The sequence below is a fragment of the Typopeltis vanoorti genome, chromosome 22 (genome assembly GCF_054136105.1).
Source record: "Typopeltis vanoorti isolate ZY-2024b chromosome 22, IOZ_Tvanoo_1.0, whole genome shotgun sequence".
Lineage (NCBI taxonomy): Eukaryota > Metazoa > Arthropoda > Arachnida > Uropygi > Thelyphonidae > Typopeltis > Typopeltis vanoorti.
Window position 1 is genome coordinate 1,845,608 of NC_143570.1, and position 25,471 is coordinate 1,871,078.

General features: G+C 37.0%; 1 protein-coding gene across 2 annotated transcripts in view; it reads left to right on the top strand.

The window, feature by feature from the left end:
* Positions 1–25,471, top strand: part of PIG-S (phosphatidylinositol glycan anchor biosynthesis class S) — a 345,368-nt gene that overhangs the window by 27,908 nt on the left and 291,989 nt on the right. For both annotated transcript variants that reach the window (XM_090411921.1, XM_090411922.1), the window contains exons 2-3: positions 18,014–18,150; positions 24,957–25,170. In XM_090411921.1, coding sequence (XP_090268047.1) covers positions 18,014–18,150; positions 24,957–25,170 — 351 coding nt within the window. The remainder of the gene's footprint in view (positions 1–18,013; positions 18,151–24,956; positions 25,171–25,471) is intronic.

Sequence of the window (25,471 nt, forward strand, 5' to 3'; positions counted from 1 at the left end):
ACTCAAACAATTACGCATATATACTTAATTATTCCTAGTAAAAACTTATCTGAATCAGGAGCTCTTCAAAACACGTCCGCAGTACTTGGCCCACTAGTGCCCCCCCCTCATCTTCTCTAAGGAAATGTTAGAAACTCTTTCTAACATTTCCTTATCACGATGAAAACCTGGCAACCAAATCTGTGTACAGTAATCCATATGAGGCCTGATCAAGGCCTTACACAATGGAATCATACCTCTATTTCTGCATGTCAGGGTCCTCTGCATCATTGCCATTATCCGATTGATGTCTTCACAACTTCTGCAATGTGGCCCCTGAATTTCAGGTCCTTGTCCACTATCACTCCTAGATCTCTCATCTCCTCTACTTCCATTCAGGTTTCCTTACCAAGAGTATCCTTTGCATCCCATTGTTGCTTACCAAATCTCAAAACTTTACACTTTGCAATATTGAACTGACAGTTCCACTTACCTGCCCATTCATGCAATCTATTTTCAAGTACTCTTGTAAGGTAATAACATTCGCTTGACTCTGCATTGCTCTCTCCAGTTTTGCATCATCTGCAAACAGCTGGATATCACTAGTTAAACCAAATCCAACCCAATATCATTAACATACAAATTGAACAACAATGGCCCCAAAACTGACCCCTGCGGCACACTGCTAGTGACCTTTCTCTTTCCAGATACTGCATCTCCATATACAACTTTCTGATATCCATCTAACAGTCAGTCACTGATCCAACTCAGAAGTCTGTTATCCAATCCCATTTGTTTCAATTTATTTAAGAGCTTGTTATGTGGCAGTCTATCAAAAGCCTTTGCAAAATCTAAGTATGCTACTGTATATGCATCTCCCCTGTCCAAGATATTTGTCACCTTGTTATAGTACATTAGAGAAACATGATCTCCCTTTAACAAACCCATGCTGATAACCACAGAGAATACTGCTGTTATCAACCCATTTCTGTATCCTACTTCTCACCAATCTCTCCAGGACCTTCACCATAACTCCGGATATACAGGCCGGCCTATCATTTGAAGCGACAGGCTTATCATCACCTTTATGCAGTGGAGCAATTTTACTCTCCTTCTACTCCCTCGGAACCTGTGCTATTGTAAGACTTAATAAACAGGCATGTCAATGCTACTGCCAAAATCCTGGAGCATTCCCTTAAGATGTGTGATGATATGTAATCAAATCCTATTGCCTTATTGACATCAAGGTTATTTATTTCCTCAAACACCTCCTGCTCACAATTAAGACGTCTCCCTCCTATGTTCTGTACACTTAATTTCCTTATGATTCCACCTTGATCAGGATGAAACACCCTTATAAATTTATCACTGAATACCTCAACAATATATTTTCTGCAGCAATTACCATTCTTCCACTTTCATCCCTTAACTTCATCTTACTATGATCATTCTTCCTTCTACTTAACACATATCTAAAAAAACTCTCTAGGGTTTCTCTTTGCCTGATTTGCCAATTTCTGCTCATATTCTACCTTTGTTTTCCTTACTGAGCCACTCTCCTGGCTTGTTCTTTATACTCTTCATGTGACTGATTATTACCATTATTCATCTTGTACTTCCTAAAAAGTACTTTCTTTTTCCAGATTTCATGCTTAAGCTCCACATTAATCCATTTTACACCTACCTTATTCAGCCTTTTGGCCTTTGGAATACATAGGTCCATGCATTTGTCATATCATAGATCTTGAGACTTCTTGTGCACCTAAATATTTATAATAATAATAATCTTACCTGCTGTCAGATTCTACTCCATACACTATTCTCTCTAATAAAAAAAAATATTGGTGAGAGATGAATTTCACAGCCTAGTGTGACAATATCACTTGCTTAATGATATCCTAAATACTTGAAAAACTGAATGTTTGGTTTCTAGAGCAAGGTTTCCAGAGCCCAACCAATGTACTAATACTAGATAAACAGTCTATCTTCATGGGTCAGATTCACGTTTTGTGAATCTTCACAGCTGTGTTCCATCTCCTCTTAAGTCTATACAGTATCATCATCAAATTCCTGACATGTACCCTCAAGGGGTGTACAGGATATGATAGTACTACATGAAAAACTTACATCATTACTACTTCCTATCTACAATTTTCCATCAAATCAGTCTATTACCTATCAAGACACCAAGATATAAGTGGAATGATGCAGTAGAAAGTGCCTCTTTTTACTGCATTATTCCACCTATATCTTGTTCTTCCTCTGGGTCTTTTTCCTGCCAACCTGGCAGATGTTTTGCTAGTATTTCCTTTCCCATTCTGTTTAAGTATCCATACCACCTGAGATTAGCTCTGCTAACACATTTCTAGATGCTAACAAGGCAAGTTGTTTCTTAATATCCTCATTTCTAATATGATATTGCCATTGATGCCATCTGTTCATGCCGCTAATCTTTCTCAGGACTCTTATCTGCGGTCTCGAGTCAAGTGTTTTATTTCTAACCCAGCTCTCAGAACCATAAGTTAAAATTGGTTTGAACACTATCTTGTATACAGCTAATTTAGTGTTTTGACTAATTTCTCTCTTATTCCATATAAATTTATTCTTAGGTTAGTGAAGAAAGAAATTTGTTGATGTGCTTCTTGAAAATCTGGGGTTGGGGTTGTAATAATTGGGTAAACAGTATGGGGAAAGAGTATTCTAAGAACAGAAGTATATGGAACGGAGAATGAGAAGTTGGTATGATAAGTTTGGAGCTAAATTGTCTATGAATGTTGACTAGCAGTGGCTTGTGTTTGTGCATGATTAGATGAAAGTAGAGGAATAATGGCCAGCTCCCTGGAGCAGCATCCATGAAAATACTTACAGAAAAGACAATTTATCAACAGAGCATCTGTGGGAAAGAAACTGGAGGGAATCGTTGAGAGAGAGGAAGTCATATATTAAGCAAATAGCTCTATGCTAAATATACAAACAAGCATTCTGAGGGAGGTTTTAGGTGCACTACTCCAAATATGAGAACAGTATTCTAAGGTCGGAGGAGTGTGAAATTTATGAAGTGTCATGAGTTGAACAAAAGAGAAGTAATGTTTGAACAAAAAAAAAAAAAAAAAAAAAAAAAAAAAAACCATGTTTTTCTGGAAGCTGAAGTGGCTCTGGTCAATATGCTTGTACCAGAATAAGCTGCATGTAAAAGTCAACCACAGAAGAGAAACCTGATAGTTAGTGAGCAGAATATTGTTCAAAAACAAGAGAGAGAGAGAGAGAGTGAGTGTGAAGTATGAGCTTTCTTCCTGGAAATGAGTCAGGATGGATTTTGGGGCATTAAAACTTACCAAGTTATCCTCACTGTACTTGAAATGGCAAGGAGATTAATGTTTAAGATTGGTTATAGAAGATCTTGAGGCCTGAATTCCCTGTGCATTATAAGGTTTTGTAAATGAAAAGGAACGGAGAGTACTATCATCAGCAAAACTTTGAATAAGATTGAATGTCACAAAGAGGATGATTGATGTATAGGTGAAAGCACAGAGTCCCGGAGTACCTCAGCATCAATTTAAAAAAGAAAAAACTGATGAGAGAAGAAACAATCCATTCACAAATGGAAGAAGAAATACCATAAAAGGTTAAAGGCCACAGTACCAGAGTCAATCACATGTCTTCCAGATATCAAAAGCAACCACTCGATTTCCAAACTTTTCCATAGCTTCTATTCAAAGTTGGTAAGGCTAGTTAGGATGTATTCTGTGGAGTGAGAATGGTGGAATCCATGTTGGCGATCACTAATGTGTGTGTGTGTGTGCGCGCCAAGTTCAGATTCCAGTTCTTTTTGGGTACCCCCCCCCCCCTCAAAAATTTCTAACTTGCTACATTCTATATTATGTAGCAAGTTAGGTATTGCATTTATAACCCTTACTATAAATCTACAGTAAGGGTTATGGTATTGTGTAGTGAAGCAGTTAGCTGTTGATGACCTTTCCATTATTTTTAAGTATTGAAGTGAGACTACTTTCATCTCTCTTTTTTGGAACCGTCTGGATAAAAGCTTGCTTCGAAGCCATTGGATAGATACCATACAATTGTGACAACTTGTCTTCTTCTTCTGCAGCTTCTCCCACTTAAGTGGGGGTCACTATTGATAATGAGTCTCCTCCACACCTTCCTGTCTTGGGCTGTCACCACATCCAAGTTCTTCATCCTCAAGTCCTCTTCTACCAGCTCCCTCCATCTCTTCTTTGGCCGCCCACACTTCTGCCTTCCTTGCACGTCCATCTGCATGACCCTTCTTCCCACATATTCGTCCTCCCTCCTCATCACATGACCAAACCATTTCAACCTTGCCTCCTATATTTTCGCTCCTAAGTTCGTAACTTTCACTGTTCCCCTAACATAGTCATTTCTCAGACGATCCTTTCTGGTCACATCCACCTAAGCATTCTCATCTCTGCTACTTCCATCCGGCTGATGTTATTTATCCTCAGGGCCACAGTTTCTATAGCACATGTCATAGCTGGCCTCACTTTGTCCTATTGCCTTTCAAATTGATCGGCACCCTCTTATCGCATAACACTCCAGCCATCTCCCTCCAGTTCCTCCAACCTGCTTGTATCCTGACTCCCACTTCCTTCTCAGCTCCTCCATCTTCTTCCACTATTGAACCTAAGTATCTAAAGTCTCTCACCTTCCTGATGACATTTCCTTCCAGCTCTAGATCTATCTCCTGTCCACCACCCACTGTGCAACACATATACTCTGTCTTACTTCTGCTCAGTCTCATACCTCTCCATCTTTCCAGTTTAGTTCCCATTTCTTCTCTTGAATCTGCACACAGCAAGATGTCATCTGCATACAACATTGTCCAAGGTGCATCTTCTCTCACCTCCTCTGTTACCACCTGCATCACAATATTAAACAGAAACGGACTTAATGCTGATCCTTGATGCAAGCCAACTGTTACTTGAAAACTTTCTGTCTGTCGCAGACAGGTCCGAACAGTTGTCTTCACATTTCTGTACATTTCCCACAACAACCTGACATATTTCTCCGGCACCTTCTTCTCCTTCAGACACCTTCAGACTTCTTGCCTTGGCACTCTATCGTATGCTTTCTCCAGATCAATGAATGCCAGATGTAGCTCCCTTTGTTTCTCTTGATACTTTTCCATCATCTGCTGTAACCCAAAGATAGCATCTGTTGTTGATCTACCACGCATGAAGTCAAATTGTTCCTTTGCAATCTCCACCTCCTTCCTCGATCTACCATCAAGAACCCTTTCTAGGATTTTCATTGTGTGGGACTTCAACTTTATTCCTCTGTAATTTTTACAGTCTTGGGCATCCCCTTTACCCTTGTAGATGGGGACAAGAGTACTCTCCCTCCATTCCTCAGGTATATTTTCCTGTTGGCAAACTTTCATGAACAGGTCCCACAGCAGGTCAATTCCCTCTTCCCCCAGGGCCTTCCATGCCTCCACTGGAATTCTGTCGGGGCCCACTGATTTTCCATTCCTCATCCTCTTCATGGCCTCCGTCACTTTCACTCTACTGATGTTCTGTACCATCCCCTCAGAAGGCTGCCCATCTCCTCTGTGAGTCCTTGCATTTTCCTCATTCAAAAGTCCCTCAAAGTATATTTTCCATCTGTTTCTTATGTCCACATCCCTGCATAATACTCTTCCTTCAGCGTCTTTGATCTGCCTCACATGTAAGATGTCCTTTGCTGTTTAATTTTTACATTTTGCTAGTTGGTAAATTTTTCTCTGACCTTCCTTTGTTTCTAATTGATCATACAGATCTTGATATGCCATGGCCTTCGCCTGTGCCACAACTCTCTTGGCTTCTTGCTTTCTCTCTCTGTACACCTCTGTTCTCTTCCACTCTTGACTCATCCCACTTCTGCTTTGCCTTCCTCTTAGCTGTCACTGCCACGTGTACATTATTATTCCACCACCAACCCCCCTTCTGCTCTCTAATCTTTCCAGATGTCTCACCAAGCACCTCGATTGCACAGCTCAGGATTACTTTTGAATTATGTTTCCACCAATCTTGTACACTTTCCAGTCCATCCGAAATCCTCTCTAACACCCTCTCCCTAAAATGATTCCTCACACTCTTCTCTTTTAAGCGAAACCACTTAATTTTCTTCATCCCATGGCATCCAGAGGTTCTTATCTTCGATCTTATTTTAAAGTCTGCACACAGCAGTCGATGTTGCTGTGCTACTTGATCTGTTGGAATTACTTTACAATTTGTCACAACCTTAAGATGTTTTCTTCTAGTCAAAATGTAGTCAATTTGTGAACTGTTGTTACCACTCCTAAATGTTATCAAATGTTCTTCCCTCTTGTAGAAAAACGAGTTCACAATTGCCAGATCAAACGCTACTGCATAGTCCACAACCCTCTCTCCTTCCTAGTTCATTATTCCCACTCCGTGGCCACCATGCACCCTTTCACAGTCTCTATTCTGTCTTCCTATGTGCCCGTTCAAGTCTCCTCCGATAATCACCATCTCATTTTCTTCCGGTTCCCTCATTTCTTCATCTAACACGTTCCAGAACTCATCTTTCGCCTCTGCTGTACAACCAACTTGAGCGGCATATACACATAATATGACCACCCACTCTTCTCCAAGACCCAGTTTCATTCACATGATACTGTCGTTCCTTCTACCCACTTCCAGTACTTCACCCTTCATTCTGCCACACACCACAATTCCTACACCATTTCTTCCCTCGTTATTCGCTCCAGAGTAGAACAATTTATATCTATCTCCCAGTTCCTTTGCCTTTCCCCCCTTCCACCTTGTCTCCTGCACACATAAAACGTTCAACTTCCTCATCATGTCTGCCACCTCTCTTCCCCTTCCAGTCATGCTTCCAACATTCATTGTTCCCACTCGCAACATCCTCTCCACTTGCTGGGCTCGCTTCTTTAACCGCACCCGCCCTTGATGTGGTAGCCCTCGTCCACTTCTCGCAGCTGTAGGGCGATGTGGCTGCGTGTCACTTAAGGGGTACGCCCTAGCCCTTATATAATTTTCTCTTTGACTCGTATCATAGTTTGAGCTGGCATTGAAGTTTTCCGACCGGATGCCCTTTCTGACATTAACCCTCGCATTTATCCGGGCTTGGGACCGGCACCTATTGAGGCTAGCTTGCCTCCTTCGGTGGCTGCATAAGACGAAATGACTTAGCAAGATAGGAAAGACTCACCCCTAGCCCTCGAATACTCTTATAGCATCAGGGGGAAGGAGCAAGGAGAGGAGAAAGAAGCAAAGATAGAAGAGGAGGGACAGTCTACAGAATAATATAACAGATATATGTTACATGAAGTAAGGCATGGTCCAGCATCTGGTACTTCAGTTTGCCATGCCCGTACTCGCTAAAGTGAGCCCTTGAGGTGACTGTGTCCGAAAATTACTGAAAAAAAAGTGACATCATATCCCAAAGAAATCATCAGGAAAATAAAACCAATTCATGTTAAACCACCCCGTATTTATGGATTACCAAAAATCCACAAAACTAATATTCCCATATGCCCCCATAGTTGATAGCCAAGATAGTCCCACATATAAACTGGCCAGGCATTTAGCCAAGTCGCTTCCCCCCCCCCCCCCTTACTGGTAACTCCTCTACTTTTGTAAAAAATTCAATCCATTTCAAAACACTGGTTAAAAATCTAATCCTAAAAGATTCAGACATAATGGTTAGTTTCGATGTCACCTCCTTATTTACCAATGTACCACTTATAGACACTGCGACAACTTGTAAAAGCGATAAAAGATAGATGTTAGTTCTGGAGTGCAAGCATTTAATATAACCGAAGGGATACCATCAGGACCAGAGGACTTGTTAATATGAAGGCTATTAAGTAATTTTCTGATGATCCTTTTAGCGAAACAATCGAGAAGATAGTGGATATTTTGTGGAATAGTGGGAGGAGATTTGCCTTGATCATCTGAGCAGGAGTTGGAGCAAAAGACTGATGCCATGAGGTGTGATTTATCTTTTAGAGATGTTACAGTTGCTTTTTTCGAAGAAAAAAGTTCGAAAATGACTGAAAAAAGTGACATCATATCCCAAAGAAATCATCAGGAAAATAAAATCAATTCATGTTAAACCACCCTGTATTTATGGATTACCAAAAATTCACAAAACTAATATTCCTCTATGCCCCATAGTTGATAGCATAGATAGTCCCACATATAAACTGGCCAGGCATTTAGCCAAGTCGCTTGCCCCCCTTACTAGCAACTCCTCTACTTTTGTAAAAAATTCAGTCCATTTCAAAACACTGGTTAAAAATCTAATCCTAAAAGATTCAGACATAATGGTTAGTTTCGATGTCACCTCCTTATTTACCAATGTACCACTTATAGACACTTGATTTAATCAAGTCTAAATTTCCCCCAGATATTTTTGAATTATTTCAATTTACCATGAATGCAGGTTACTTTACATGGGGAGGAAAATTCTACAAACAGATCAATGGTACTGCTATGGGTTCCCCCCTCTCTCCCCTGTTAGGAAATTTTTACATGGAACACTTTGAAAACAAAGTACTTACCACAGCTACATACAAGCCTCAAGTGTGGTTACGCTATGTAGATGATGTGTTTGCCATCTGGCCCCATGGACAAGACACTTTGGATGCTTTTGTCATCTACCTAAACAGCCAACATCCCAAAATTCACTTCACAGTAGAAAAAGAATCAAATAACTGTTTACCATTTCTTGACACATTAGTCACCTGCTTTTCAGATGGATCACTATCTTTTTCTGTTTACAGAAAGCCTACACACACACACACACAGGAAGATACCTACATAAACAATCACATCATTATCCAGTCCAACAGTACAGCATTTTAATTACACACAGAGCCAGAGCCATTTGTTCTAACGATACAGCTCTGACCACTGAATTCCAATATCTGCGCCATATGCTCTTGGCCAATGGCTACAATTCTTACAAAATAGATAAAATACTACATAGGCCCATTACTCTGCCCTCCCCTAATACACAAGAATACAACATGACCATTTCTATTCCCTATATCAGAGGTACATCGGAAAAGATAGCCAAAGTATTGTTGAAACATGGCCTTTGCACCACTTTCAAACCTCATGTCAAGCTGGCAACTCTGATCCGCTCGCCTAAGGATAAACTTCACCCTTCAGCGCACCCAGGAGTGTATGAAGTGCCTTGTGACTGTGACTTGCCCTATTATGGGCAAACAGGAAGATCAGTGAACATCTGCCTGGAAGAACATGAAAGATACATTTGCTACTATTACTATGGCAGGTCGGGACTGGCAGACCACGCTTTGGACACTCCTTCACACAGGATTAGATGGAGGAAAACGAATGTGCTATTTAGGAGTTATTATAGATCTGAAAGATTATTTTTTGAGTCAGCAATGGCTTTGAAGAATTCTCCTAACCTTAACAAATATGGTTGCATTAATTTGCCAAAAATTTGGGAGACGGTTATCCTAAAAAAAACTCCTGGATAGCTGCTGGTTCCCCCCCCCCCCCCCGTTAGAGGGTGCCAAAAAAATAGGACTTTAGATCTTTTGTCTTTTACAATTATATTGTTTCACTCACTCACTGTCGCATTTACAAGTGTGTTGTGCTCTGATGATGCTGAGTTGAAAATCAGCAAAATATAAGCATTAATAAAACATCTTTGTGATAAAAGTGTGTGTGTGTGTGTGTGTGTGTGGTGTTGTTAATACCGTGAAAAATAAGTCATGAATTACAGTTGCACTGTTAAGATGTGAGAGAGTTGGAGACATAGGTCAGAAATTGATGCAGGACTAGAGGACTCAATTGCATTTGGACCTTACAAGTCTGCTTTGGATTTATTTATTTATTTTTTATGTGAATTATTTGTTTATATAGAAAGTTTGTGAGATGTAGCTGCAGAGGGTGTCATTTGAGGTTTGATGATGATTAATATATCAGGTTTGGATATCTGTAAGTGATGGTGCTTTATTGATATTAAAATTTAGAATTGAGTCCCAAGATGGTGGTAAAGTCAATCTGAAATATATATATATATATATATATATATATATATATTTTTACATGGAATTTTGTTACTTTATTGGATTTATTTTGTGGTATATTGTACACGCACAGTTCATAGATTTGGAAATCTGCCAAGAATAGTCAATTCATGCTGAAAGGGACAAAGAAATAAAGGATGTGTGAATTGGTCACCAACACGTGAAATCATGTGCTTTATACGTAAATTTTCCAACTGTTGTACAAGCAAATTAGTTACCACTTTAAGAACTAGAATTTTCATAAAAGAAAAACTAATTTTCTGAAAAACATATAATATAATTTAAATCATATAATAATAAACACTCATCCCACGAAACGCATTGATTACCCTAATATCGGAATGGATTCTCCTTCTTCTGACATGTGCAGAAGTGTCAAAGGGTCTCGCACCTGTGTCCAAACAGTATGCTGGATTTTTATTATAAGTTTTTGAAAAAAAATGTTTGAGATATTTGTGAGTTTTTTTAATAACTGCAGTGACAAATGTTAGGAAAATTTACAGAGCAGCAGGGATGAATTAGTTGTCACAGCTTCCACACACACACACAGTTGAAATCCAGGTTTGGTTTGGTTGCTTATTTATATTTACAGCCAAAGCAACTCAGTTATGAAACCAGTGTGTTATGTTTGTCAATTGTGTGTTTAAATTACAACCACAAACAACCATGCCATGGGATTCGAACCTGTGACCTGTTGGCTGGAGACCAGGTATGCTAACCATTTGGCCAACAAGGCCAGCTGAAATCCAGGGATAACCTTGACAGTGCCCTCTACAAGCTGCTATACTCAGACTCCTTCCAGGCACAAAGTGATAGTGAGCAGTAGCAGGATTATTTGATTGTTGATTTGGAAGTCTCCAAAGTATTAGTAATAGGTTTAGTCCCATGTACTATTTGATAGCCAGCTTGCAGAAACTGCTATGTTGATGCACCCTTAATTGGACTAGGTGCTGGCTCCCTAGTTTAATAATTATGGTGTGGAGAGTGTGAACAGTAAGTAGGAAATGGAGAGGACAAAAACTAGAGATCCTACTCTATAGATGAAACATAGCAATGGCCACTTCATGCATCTGATAAGCAGGGTGGTGGTGTTTCACTGGGCAATGATAGAAAGTCATCTACTACCTTGAGGTCTAATTGGCATTTCCTCCAACTAGAGAAGGTATGCTTTTAAAGTTGGGGGAGGCTATATGTTGTGCAATTACCAGCTTATAGATGGCCCACTGTGTCACATATCTCTGTGCTTGGACTACAGTTATTTAATTTTCACATCAGCAATAGTCAGTGTGATTTGGAGGAGAATATACAGTTCTTTGATGACACTAAGATAGGGAGGGCAGTGGTGAATAAAGCTGATGTAGAGATCTACAGGAGGATTTGAATTATTGGACATGTGTGTGTTAAGGATAATAGTTGTCAGTTCAGGGTTACCAAGTGTAATGTTATGCAGTTTGTACTGAAGAGATTATAGGCTGTGTATTACAATGATGACTGCACTGCAAGAAGTAGAGGAAGCTAAGGATTTGAAAGTGATACTGCATAAGGAATTGTAGTTAAGAGACACCTTGTAAGTGGGCAGAATAGCACAGATGATTACTCAGGTGTTGAAAAGCACACTGGCACATAAGTTTAAAGAAGTTATCGTCCCTCATAAGTCATTGATGCAACTCCAGCCAACTGTGATCAGGACTTTAGTTATCTAGGTTTTGTGAGCATGAGGAAATAATGGAGAGAATTCAGAAATTAAGGAGACAATTGTGAAGTTTCAGAAGTTTATCGGTTGTGGTTTTAAAATTTGGTTAATAGGTGGGAAGTGGATATGATAAAACATAAGTTACCCGTGCTATGTTTTAGGATAGATGCAGATGAATCTTTTTGGTACAGGGGAGGAGAAGTAAGAACATTGCTAAAAATTAATGAGTTTCTTGAAAAGCTTGAGGTTGTATTTATTGTGAAAAAACAATATGGCGACATCTGTTCTCCAAAAACAGAGGTAGATGGGATGATGGAAGAGAGTGAGAAGTTGGTTCGATATGTTGAGTTCAACTGTATATGGATGCTGATATGCATCTGCTCAATTCTTATATGATTAGAAGTGAAGAAATGACAGTGGCTATTTCTTCATCCTCAGCAACATCCATAAAAGTTACTTTAAAAAAGGCATAATTCTAAAATAGATTACCTATGAGAATGTGACTCCAATGTGAATTGGAATTAATAAAGTATTAGGAGTTGAGCAGGAGAGAAGTAGTGTTTTGAATGAAAATATCAAATTTTTTGGAGACTGAGAAGGCTATGTATGAAATATGTTTATTCTAGGATAAGCTAGATGCAAAAGTCAGACTTAGAAGGAAAAACCGACCTTGACTAGAAATCAAAACATTAAAAGTAATAATGTTTTGCAGTAATAATGTAAAAAGTAATAATAAAAAGGGAGCAAAGTAGAATCTCTTTTTCTTGGTAACAAGACAGGACTATGTTATGGTATTGAAATTCAGTATGTTATCTCTCTCTTCCCCCCATATACTTGAGAATAGTGAGGAAATCACTGTTTAAAACACTGGTTATGAAAGATCTTGAAGCTTGAATCATTTGAGTGCTGCAAGGTTTCTCCAAAAAATGGAGAGAATTAAAGCACACTGACAAAACTATGAATAGGATTTGATGTTAGAGGAAGATCATGGGTGAGAGTCTATCATTGATGAAGAAATCTGTTGAGAGGAAGTTATCCACCTCTTAATATTCAATAAATGATCAGAGGAAGAGGAGATCAATTAATAAAGGGCAAGCGGGAGACCATAAGATGGTACTTTTAGCATCTTGATGCCAGACACAATCAAATGTCTTGGCAATATCAAGAACAGCCACGTGAGTTTGTCCAAATTTTTCTATGGCTTGTGTCCAAAAGTGGGTAAGATTAGTTAGCACTGCTGTAGAATGTGAATGATGGAATCCTTATTGGTGATCACTATTCAACTGATGGTTTTAAGGTAATGAAGAATTTAGTTGTTGATGACCTCCATCACTTTTGAGAGTGTTATTGGCTGAGTTTTAATTTTTATTTCGATTTTTAGGGAAAGGCTCGAAAAAGGCTTGCAACATAGACTTCATCATCATCATCAACAACCATGGGTCCAGTACCTGTAGGTGTCTGCTGCCATCTTGATATGATTCTTCCATTGCATTCTATTTTGTGCAAGATGACTCAGTTTGTGTATAGAGTTTCTGTACCATTTGACGATGTCATCGCCCCATTCTCTGTTTGGTCTTCCTCTTTTGTTCTTTCCTTCAATCATTCCAAACAGTAACGTTTTTAATTTTCTCTGATCATTCATTCTACATATATTGCCAAATAGACGTAGTTTCCTTTTGATTATTTTCTGGATCAGGTTTTCTTTTGGTTGTATTCGTCTGTAGATTTCCTCATTGTTCACTTTCTGTATCCAGCTTATTCTCAAGATCTTTCTATAGCACTTCCTCTCAAATGCCAATATCCTCCTTTCAGATTCTCTCAGGAGTACCCAGGCCTCACATCCATAGAGCATGCTGCTGAAGATGCAGGTTTCTACAATACATGCTGCTAAAGATGCAGGTTTCTACAATATGCAGTTTAGTTTGCATCTTTATAGCTCGGCTCTTCCATATTTTGTCCATGGCTTTTAAAATAGTTGTTACTCTGGCTATTCTAATTTTTATCTCTTTTTTGGGGTCCAAGTCATGCATCATGTGGCATCCAAGATATGTGAATTCCACATTTTCCAGTTGAAATCTGTCTATCGTAACTCTGCTCAGTAACTGCTGTTGTCCAAATATCATTGTTTTAGTTTTTTCAAAGTTGACATTTAGCATATCTTTTTCCTTCTGTGTATAGTGTTTGCAATGTCTGTTCCAACCTTGCTGCGTCTTCTTCAATCAGGACGATGTCATCTGCAAAGCAGAAGTAGTTTATTCTCATGCCATTTATTGAAATGCCTCCCCTTCTTCTTTAATCTTATCTAGTGTTCTTCCCAGATGTGTGATGAAGATGATTGGTGATATTGGGTCCCCTTGACTTGTGGCAAACCAATCTCCAGTCTCACCTGCTATTCTGATTTTTGCTTGTGCTTGGCTGTTTATATCTTTCAGTAGGTGGATCAATTTATTGTCCACACCATAGGATTTCAAGACAGCCCATGTTATATTTTGGTCAATATTATCAAATGCTTTTTGGAAGTCCACGAAACAGCAATATATCTTTTTGTTCTTTCTTTGAGCTTTCTCTGCTATTAGTCTTAGTGCGAGTATTTGTTGCACTGTACTTCGATCTTGTCAAAATCCGGCTTGCTCATCTTGAAGATGTGCCTCCATATGCCCCTTCAGGTGTTCTGATAGTATTTTCATCAGCACTTTGCCAAGATGACTCATTAATGCAATAGTTCTGTAATTGGTGCATTCTAAAACTGCCTTTCTTATGAAGAACACCCAAGACTGATTTTTTCCACTCTTTCGAGGCATACCCTGATCTCCATATTTCATGACACAGCTTATGCATTTCTTTTACAACTGATCCCCCCCCCCATATTTTAGCATCTTGTCTATTATGTTGTAATCTCCACAACTCTTGTTGTTCTTGAGATGTTTTATAGCCTTATTCACCTCCTCTTCCAAGATATCATTTTCAAAGATCTCTGCTGGTGGAGAGATTGCTTTTAGTTTTTTGATTACTTCTGTTGCAGTATCATTTAGTTGATTTTTATATAGTTCACTTCAATATCTTGTCCATCTGTGTATGATTTCTGTCTTGTCCATCAATACTTTACCATTTTCATCCTTGACTGCTACTGATCTTGTTTGCCACTTCCTATTGACATTTCTTATAAGTTTGTAGACCTCTCTAGTTTTGTGTTCTCCATAGCACTGGTCCTCTAACCATTTGGCTTTATCAGATCTTGCTGCTTTCCATACTTCATTACATTTTTGACGGTATAACTCATCTGCTGCCTCTGAATTATCTCTTTTAAGTTTCAGTTCTCTTTTCTCTTGTACCAATTTTAGGGTTTCCTGAGTTATCTATTTCTTGTTGATCTTTTCTCTTTCAGGAATTACTTCCTCTACTGCTTTTTTTTAGCACTGTAGTCAGTCGTTCTGCTCTTGTATTTATATTTTGTTTTTCACTTTGGTTCTTAAGCTTAGTTTCAAATATGGACTTAGAGACTTACTAGCAGGACTTGACAAATACACTTGCCCATGGCAAGCAGATTTTGCCATCTGGTGAATAGCTGCCGACTGAACAAAACAGAATTTTTTATTGAATAAAAAAATGACCTAAACAACATATACTTTTGGATATTTAAGAAAGCAGAATATGCATAATATAAATGGCCATTCTAGTAACAAAAATTAATGTAAAATTATATTTTCCAAAAAATCAGTACACTTTTTACTCTTCTTATTTATTTATTTTTTTTTTATCTTCTAGAATAGTTCTCACACAAAGGAAATGGTCACCAAACAACAATATAGCATCACTAAACACTTTATGGAACTCCTATTGATGTAGAAGTACCATAAAGTGATTAGTAGCTATCTCCTTTATCTTTAGGTAATGTTACCATAGTACCATCAGGATGTGAACAAGAAGTTATACTTGACAACTCCAGCAAGAGTCTAGAATATCCATTTACCAGTTGAGCAGGAGGCCAGCTTATTTATTGCATTTGGTCCTGACAGTCTTCTTTGGATTCCTTGATGAATGATTTCCTTACACTTGTTTTGGACTGTGGTGCAGGCTGGGTGAGAAGCTGGAGTTTTTGACTTGCGCTCTTGAATATATGCTGTGTTATCTTGAACTGCAATGGCATATTTCTCAGAGGGCTTGGGTAGAGGTTGAGGGATTGCAGTGATGTAAAGATCAGATCTTTGGATTGGGAAAGAGTGGAAGCAGTAATCAGACAATGGTAGAGGTGTGGAAATTCAAAGATCATACTACTTGTCACTGTTGCAGTTCTATAAGGTGATATGAGGCACCTTTATCTGGTCTCTTTTGACTAAAGGTGAGTTAGCTGGTCTCATGGAAATAGAAGGCTTTTTCACCTAGAAAGTTGAGTTTTTCGTCCCTCAGAACAGGCAAACCGGCCCATGAACAAACATGGATCTACAGTCATAAAATACGTACGTAATCCCTCATTAGGAGGGCTCAACCTGTCCTAAGGGATGGTGGAGGAATGAGAGAACCCCATACGAATAAAATAAAGTGCCATAAGCTGTGATGCTGAGAGAAGATCAATCTGTAGAAAAGGATAGAAGGTTAGGGTTGGTGTTACCAAGAGAGAGCAGACATTTACAGTGTGTTTGGAAGGACAGCTGGTTAGGAAAATGTGCAGTGTCAGAAGTATGATGAGAATTATCTGGTATTCTGGTTGGCAGGTTAACAATTTGCATTAGTTCGTGACTAATATAAATTATTTGGCTTTCCTTCTGCCTTGCTCTGAAAAATTAGATAGGGAAGAGCCAGTTTGTGTTATGAATGTTACTTTCCTGTGAAGATAATCACACAGAGTAATTAGACTGCCTGGAATCAATTTTCAGGGATAAGTAGTCACAAAAGGGGGAAGGCATGGTTGTCTGAATTAGGAATAGCAGTAAAGGCTGCATATAAAAACTATAAAATGAAGTAAAGAAATCCCTTGTAAAGTAGGGATTCTATGTTGGATAACTTTAGCAAGGAATGCCTGATTTGATAAAAGCATGTGGCATCATGCAAAAATATAGTTGGGATAGCTGAGGTAGACTACTGTCAATTTGAATTTGGTTCAGAATAGCAGGTTGGGTTTTGATATATGTGGTATATGTCATTAATGTGGAAGAGTGAAATTTTATGGTGGTGATTTAGCTTTTTCTTTTTTCTTTTTTGATAAATTTTTATTAGGTTTTGTAAATTTTTATTGTATTTTTCATATCTTTTTTGGTAAAGAAATTTTCTTTTCTTGTGGAAGATTATTTTATATTTGCAGTGACACTAATACTATTTGGTTATCTTTCATGGTTGAGTTAGTGAAGGAAACTTATAGAGCAAGGCCATGTAGCAAAGGTGAGAGACATTGGTGAACATAACTCTCATACCTCAACAGTGCTTCTGCTTTCTTTTATACTTAGACTCCCAAGGCATGAATTCATAGAGTAAGCAGCAGCAGTAGTAGGACTCTTTGCCAGTTGATTGGGGGAGCTTTCATATATGCATTATTATCATTGGATTTGGTCCCATGTACTATTAACAACATGTCCAGTAAGGCCTGTACTAGTAACATGTGAGACAAAAGGAGAGGCAGAAACCAGGGATCCTTACTCTGAAAACAAAATAGAGGCAGTAGCCACATCACACTTTTAGTAAAATGCCAACTAGATGTTTATTTGGCATTTTTTCCAGTTTAGGGAAGATATGCTTACAGAGTGGCAAGTTTCAAGACAGATCTTGTGGAAAAGGCTTTGTGACAAGTTTCACAAGAGAATGGTTTCTCTTTAGTGTGAATGAGCAATTTTTTTTTTTATTTAACTTGTTAAAATAAACATTACACGATAGGTAACAAGGACTATTTACATATTATATATTATAAGTTTTTAACTATATATATTTCAGAGAAAGAAACATTTTCCTTTCGGGTGTACAATACAGAATGCAACAAATGAATTAAGTCAACCTCACTTGGAAGTTGGGGTTGACTTGGAGGGACTATATATTGCACATCACCAACCCATTTACTGACATGATGAAAGCCTTCCTTTACCATAGTTTTTAATCCCAATGCTAACTAGAGAACACACACAATTTACAGACATGATATATTGGCCCTATACCCTTCATTGTTTTGACTAATTTCAAAAAGAACAGCAACATAGAGTAGTAGCAAATTATTTACAACAATATTTCATATTTTGTATTATTATTATTATTATCAGTAATCAGTGAAATATTTCTTATTTATTCAGATGTTTATTATATTTGTGCTATCCTGTCGTTTGCCTTTGTCTTTGTTGCAATTGGTGTTCCATTGTGGTGGAAGACAACAGAAGTATATCGTGTGCCTTTGCCTTATGGAGAAATAGAACATCTCACCAGTTTTAAAGTAAGTAAAGATTTAGAAGTGGTACGTATATATGTTGAAATTAGATTATTCAAGCAACTGAGTTCATTGAAGTAGAACTTGTTTTTGTTATTTTTCCAAGTCATCATAGTTTATTCACAATATGATACAATGTGAAAAGGGAAAAGCGATTTACATTAAAAATTAAAGATTGCAAATTAGGTCTTCCAAGTCTCTCTGTCTTGAGCTAACTGGTAGATGGAGTTTTACAGTTCAGTCTATTGATAGTTTCACATATGTATTTCCAAAATTGTTTGCATTGTCTTCTTCTACTCTGATTGACATCTTCTGGTTTGTACAGCATGAGGGATTCCAAAAAGGGTGAGACTTCAGGATGTCTGAGTTTATGTCCAAGCCATCTGAGTTGTAGTTTTTTGACTATATTGACAAGTGGTTCTTGCTTAGCCAGATTTGGCACTCCAGAGTTAGTGACGTGGTCCATCCAAGTGTATCCGAGGATCAGTCAGAGACATGTAGTTCCAAAGGAGTTAATTAGATCTGTAGTTTTTTTGGCCAGGTTTGAGAACCATACAAGAAGATGGATCTACTGGTTGCATGGTACAGTCTTAATTTTGTCTTGAATGATATTAATGATGATTTCCAGATGGGGCAGAGTTTGTTATGGAAGACTAAAGCCAGCTGTTTACGTTTTCTAATATAATTTTCTGTATCGCTGATGTACAATCCAAGATATTGAAAGTCCTTTATTCTTTCTAAGAATAAAGGACTTATTGTTGATATGAAGTAAAGTTTTCATAACCTATTGAGAATACTTTTGACTTTTGGATGTTGATCTGCAGACCAGTAAGTTTAGCCTGTGCTTCTAGTAGACTGAGGTGATGAGTACTTATCCAAGTACTTATTACAAATAAAAATAATTTGATGGTACAGCTGCCTATTTGATATATTCCAAGAACAGCATAAAAAATACCAATTAAAAAAAAATGAAAAATTTCTTTAATCTAATGATAATAATCAAATATGCCAAATCAATGGGAGAAAGTAACATCATTTATGAAGAAAGCTAAATTTAGATTTTCAAGTAAAATATTTACATATCCACCAGTTTGTATTATTATTAAAACCAGACCTCCATGGAGTTAAGACTCATCACAGGAGCACACACTTACACACAAAACCCCATCAAAACATGCCATGCTTTAAACTCATTCAATGTCAGGCAATGCACTCTGCTCACCAGCCACTCTCTATAAAAATCCTGTTCATTATGCCCTTGCTCATACCCTCCTTATGCAGCTTCCCTCTCTTCCTCCTATTCACAAGACTTTGCAAAATGCAATCTATCATCATATCCTATATCCCAGAGTCTAGTTACCACCTTAGACGGTCTTCTCTGGATCTTTTCTAATATCTCGTCATCATGAAAACCAGAGGACCAAATCTGTGCCCAATAATCCAAATGAGGCCCAATCAAGGCCTTATAAAATGAAACCATAACCTCTTTATTTCTGCACATTAAGGTCCAGTATATCATTGACATAATCTGTTGTGGTGACTTCAGAACGTATGCAGTGTAACCACTAAACTTCAGATCCTTGTCTACCACCACTCCAAGGTCTCTTGTTTCCTCAAATTCCTTCAAAATTTCCCCACCAAGTGTATAATTTGCTTCTCCCATTATTGCCTATCAAATTTCAGAACCTTACACTTAGCAACATTGAACAGACAGTTTCATACTTTTATCCACTCACACAGTTTATTCAAGTCCTGTAAGGCCACAACTGCTTGATTCCTGATCACTCTTCCCAGTTTTTCATCATTGCAAACTGTTGTATATCACCAGTTAAATCCATTCCAATATAATTAATATACACATTAAATGATAATGATCCCAAAACAGATCCCCTGTAGCACACCACTAGTGCTTTCCTTTTCCAAGATACCCCCCTTCCCCATATTGAGTGTGGAGAGTATAAAAGCAGGTGGTTTGCATTGCTTTTATGCTCTTAGTTTTAAAATTTGTTCTCTTCACTTTAATTGAAATTAACTTCAATTCAAAAGTTTATCTTCATGTTTTTTGTTGAATATTATAATGGCTTCTTCTTTCCCCAAATCTCTATTGCCTGAATAGTTATTTACACAAGATTGTTTCCTGAACCTTTATCTCCATTTCACTATCCCCAGCTATGTTGAAATTGTGACATACTGTAATTCTTCTGCTCTTTCCATCTAATTTTCATTGATACTTCATATGGCGATGGCATACCTACATTCACTCTTGTTGATGTTGACTTTGGACTCCTAGTAAAAACATTTTAGGCCTTGTACAGCTGGCCATTGTCCTATTCAGCATGGTGCAATATATCTGATTATCGTAGTGTATATGTATTTTGGCTAATATAGAATTCAGTTTTATATAGTGGCTGTCTGAAATTTGTCAGCCCATTCTTGTTTGTTTTGCATCCCAATGGATATCATATAACTGGATGCACCATGGAGAAGAGAATGATTGGTATATATATATATATATATATATAATTACTGTGTTCTTCCTTCACAGTTCTGTATCTTCGATTCTGAAGTGATCACACACACACCCCACCACATAGATGTAAAAAAAAAAAGCTGGAGTAAATTAGTTTTTTTTCCCCTTTGCAAAACATAAATAATATAGAATGTATGATTGTTACTAGATCATTTATGTATTTTGAGCTTATGAAACAAAGGATACATATTCTCATTTTTAAATATCTATACAGACATACACCGGGTATATAACACGTTACGTTCCAGATCACCATTATATAACGAATCCACTGCCTTTTCACTTGTAGATAAATGTAATAATTTTTAAATAGTCATGTGCACGTAAATGACATAAATAAAGCACATCAATAAATTTGTGTAACTGACATAGATTAATTTATGTCAGTTACACAAAAAATTTAGAATCATTTTTGCAATTGTGAAAGTAATTTGGAATAGTCTGGCTTAAGGAAACATGCCAGTTTCCTTAAGTGTAGTTATCAATCTACACTATTTAAGTTTTGCCATTTTGGAAATAAGATTATACAGATAACATTTACAGATAACTAGTATTAACTAGTATTGCACCTTTTACTTTAACTTTGTTTTTAACAACTGTAACAACTGTATTGTGAATCTCAATGTTCAATACACCATCTAAATTTACTCAGACATCATGGAGGTCTCTCTCAATAATAATAATAAATAAAAATACTCAAAAATTTAGTTTTTGAACAGTAGTGGCTTTCATTTTCTCCTATGGGTGAGTAAGCAGTGTTCTTTTGGAAATAAGGGGACGGGATTCTTAGACTTCACTGAAAGTTGAGTCTGTGGCTATCAGCAATATCAGAGGCATTATGGCAAGAGTGCAGCAGACAGCTACCTCCATCTTGTGACCCTAAACTTGTACTGTTATCTGAAATAGTGTTCTACATTGGATTTTTTTCAGAGATGCAGGGTTAAACACCTGAGTTTAGTGGAGAGAAACACCTACTTGCATGTGGGAGAGATCAGTTATGGATGCTGGCTGAAAATAAGACTTACGAAAAAGTTTCTCTAGTTAGCAAATAGAATGGAACATGTGACAATCTTTCTTCTGGTGGTCTAGCATTATGGTATATGAGAAATGTTGCCATAAAGCTAAACAGACAACCTGTTTTCAATTATCAAGAATATAACATGATGATAATTTACATTGTTATTCTCAATTTAGTTTTCTATTTTATTATCAGTTTGTCTGATATAATACAAATTATTTCTTTATAAGAATATTATTCTATAGGAGAACAAATTTTTATTTATATCAATCCCACGCTTCTGAGGATACAAAACCTGTAACACAATAGTATCATCTGTAGGCAAGTGATTAGGGAGAAAGATGGAATCTGTTAGTGTTTATGGAAGAGCTGGAGGTTATATTCATTCATACAAATGATATGGGGAAAGATTGTTTTAATGAACAGATGGAGTTTAAAGAATAGATGGAGTGAAAGAAGAGGATGAGAGATTGGTATGATAAGTTTGGAGCTGAACTGCTTACAGATATTGACTAACAGCTTCTTATGTTCTTATACAATTTGTAGAAAGTGGAGGAATAGTGGCAACCAGTTTGGTGGAAAAATTCCCCTGAAAATGATTCAAGTTTATTTACAAAGGTATGGTTGTCTATTAAGTAGATAGGCCTTTTTCTGGCTAGCAGCAAGTGCTCTTGCAGAGGTTTTTGGTGCCCTACAGCCATATAAGACAGTATTCTGTGGTCAAGCATATTTATTTATTTATTAGGAATTGCATAGGTGAGAAGTACTGTTTTGTGCAAAAGAGGGAACAGAGGCCGAGGAGGCTATGGATGTGAATATCAACCCAAAAAGAGAAAATTGATCTTGACTGGAGATCAGAAAATTATAAAATCAACATGAGGTAAGATCTTTTTTTAAATTTTTTTTTTTATGAGAAATAAGAAAGGATTGTGTTTTGACATTGCAGTTCACTTGATTTTCTTCATCCTACTTGATTGAGGAGTGTTTAAGATATTGGTTATGGAGATCTGAAAGCTCGGATCATTTGAATATTGTAAGGTTTCTCAAATGAAGAAGAGTAATGGAGTATACTATCATCTGTAAAACTATTGGTGATGAGAAAAGGTCTTTAACATATAGGAAGAAGAGTATGGCTGAAAGCACAAATCATGGGTACATCAGCATTGACAAAGAAATCTGATGAGAGAAATCCATCCATCACATAGTGAAAAACTAAAGAGGAAATTGGCATCCCATTCACAAAGAACAGGAGGGAGACCATGAATTAATAACTTGGCAAGAAGACCTCTTGCTATACTTAATCAGATGACTTACAAGTATCAACATCATCAAACTCTTGATGTGTAATCTTTGAGGGGTTGGTGTACAAGATATAATGTATGGCTATTTACAGAATATTATGATAGTGCTGCATGAAAATGTTATATCATTACTAACTTCCTGTTGAGATATTTCTTCCAAATTAATCTGTTACATGTCATGACTCTAATATTATATTTTATATTTCGGTCTTCTAATGTACTTCTTACTTTAATAAATCCACCTATACCTTGTTCTAGGTGGATTTATACAGTACAGATTTATATTCTGGGTCTTTCTACTGCCATCCTGGCAAAAAAAAAAAAACTTGTTTCGCTAACCTTTTCTCTCTCATTCTGTTTAAGTGACAATACCATCTAGGATAAGCTCTGCTAACAATGTCAAGTTCTTTCCTAATATCTTTGTTTTTAATATACTGCCATTGATACTATCTGTTCATTCTCCTAATCTTTCTTAAAACTCTCATGTTTGTTGTCTCCAGTCATAGATCAACTGTTTTATTACTAACCCAACTATCAGATCCATAAGTTAAAGTTGGTTTGAACACTGTTTTATATACAGCTAGTTTAGTGTTTTGACAAATCTCTTACTTCATATAAATTTATTGAGTTGATTTCCTACTGTAGCAGCTTTGCTAATTCTGTTCTATTCCCATATTTAATTTGCCATCTTCACTAAAAATTATGTCTAATTAGCTGAAATGTTTTACTTTTCCATAGGTTCTTCATTTGGAATGCAATTGAAAATATCAGTTGCATTCCAAATTTCTGCCTGTTCTCATTGTCTTTGCTTTTTTTTGCTGATTTTCATACCAAATTTATCATAGCAGTTATTCAATTCAGTTAGGGAATCTGCAGATTTGTGTTGAATTTATCTAGGAGTACATCGTCATCAGAATAAAGTAAAGAGCTGAGATTATCCAATTTTGATAGCAGGTTTAATACCACTTTCCTTCATGACATTGGAGACAGTATGCACCCTTGTCTCACAACTGATTTCACATGAAACTCTCTTCTGTACCTCTTCCAGTTCTGTTTACTTACAACTCAAATTTATAAAGTATTAAAACAATTTCCATAGTCATTTAAAGTCTGCATGTTAGCATAAAAATTGTCTGAGAATACTTAAATATAAAGAGCTAATAAGCTTCATTTCGGCAACAAAAACATTATTTAAATTAAAAGTCGGTAAAGTTCTGATCGCTGAATAGCGATCAGAACTTTACCGACTTTGCTGCGAGCTTTCCGGTATTGCACTACGTGTTAGGGTCACTTGCATTTAGCGGACGCTAGTGGTCGCCAATACTTTATAGTTTACTATATTCGGCAAGAAACTCTCTGATTCCAATCTTTGAATTTCTTATTCGGTTTTAAAACAATGTGGGATTTAATATCCCCTTAATTTAAATAATGTTTTTGTTGCCGAAATGAAGCTTATTAGCTCTTTATATTTAAGTAACTTAATGGTTGCACCTGTTTGGAAACTCGTATAGCAGAGTATAAGTTCTTTTCGCTATACACTTTGGTATTAACTTGGTCTAGCTACTCACTGATGAAGCCTCAAAAAAGGCTGAAACCGGTCTGGGTAGTGACCTCCCCACCATAATGTAATAACAGCATACATTTCCTAGGAAATGTGTTTTTACATTATGGAAAATACCTAAGAATAGCGATCAGAACTTTACCGACTTTGCTGCGAGCTTTCCGGTATTGCACTACATGTTAGGGTCACTTGCATTTAGCGGACGCTAGTGGTCGCCGATACTTTATAGTTTACTATATTCGGCAAGAAACTCTCTGATTCCAATCTTTGAGTTTCTTATTCGGTTTTAAAACAATGTGGGATTTAATATCCCCTTAATTTAAATAAAGTCTGAGAATAATTTGTTTTTACTTTAAGAGTAAAATTTTTATGAAATTAATTTTTTTTAAATTTTAATTTCAGGTGGTACATGCTATTCCAGTTACAGTGGTTGTTGATGATGGTGCTATCAATAAAGAATTGCTGTTGAAGAAACTTGCTATATACAGAGATATTTCTAGTAGTGAAGAATTCAGTACCAATATTTCTTCTCATGTACATGTACATTACCAGTGGAAAGTTAGAAGTTTATTAGAACATGAGCATAAAATCTTGCAAAATAGCAATTCTATAGCAGGTAATTCTTACATAGATTAGTTTAAATTGAAGTACATTTTTCTGTTATTTATGCATTTTAATTTTATCCAATTTTTTTACCACATACAAGATTCTTTTTTGTAATTTTTTTTTTTAAACCTTCTGTTGCTTAGTATCTGATGCAGTTCAGTTAGTAAGACCTGGGTATGAATTCTAGGAAGTGAAAAATCTTTATCAGAGCTTTCCCTCCCAGAAATTATGGATTTTTCAAAATCCTGCAAAATAGGCAAACCAGTCAGAAGAACATGCAGTTTTTACAGATATAGCAGACCACATAAATA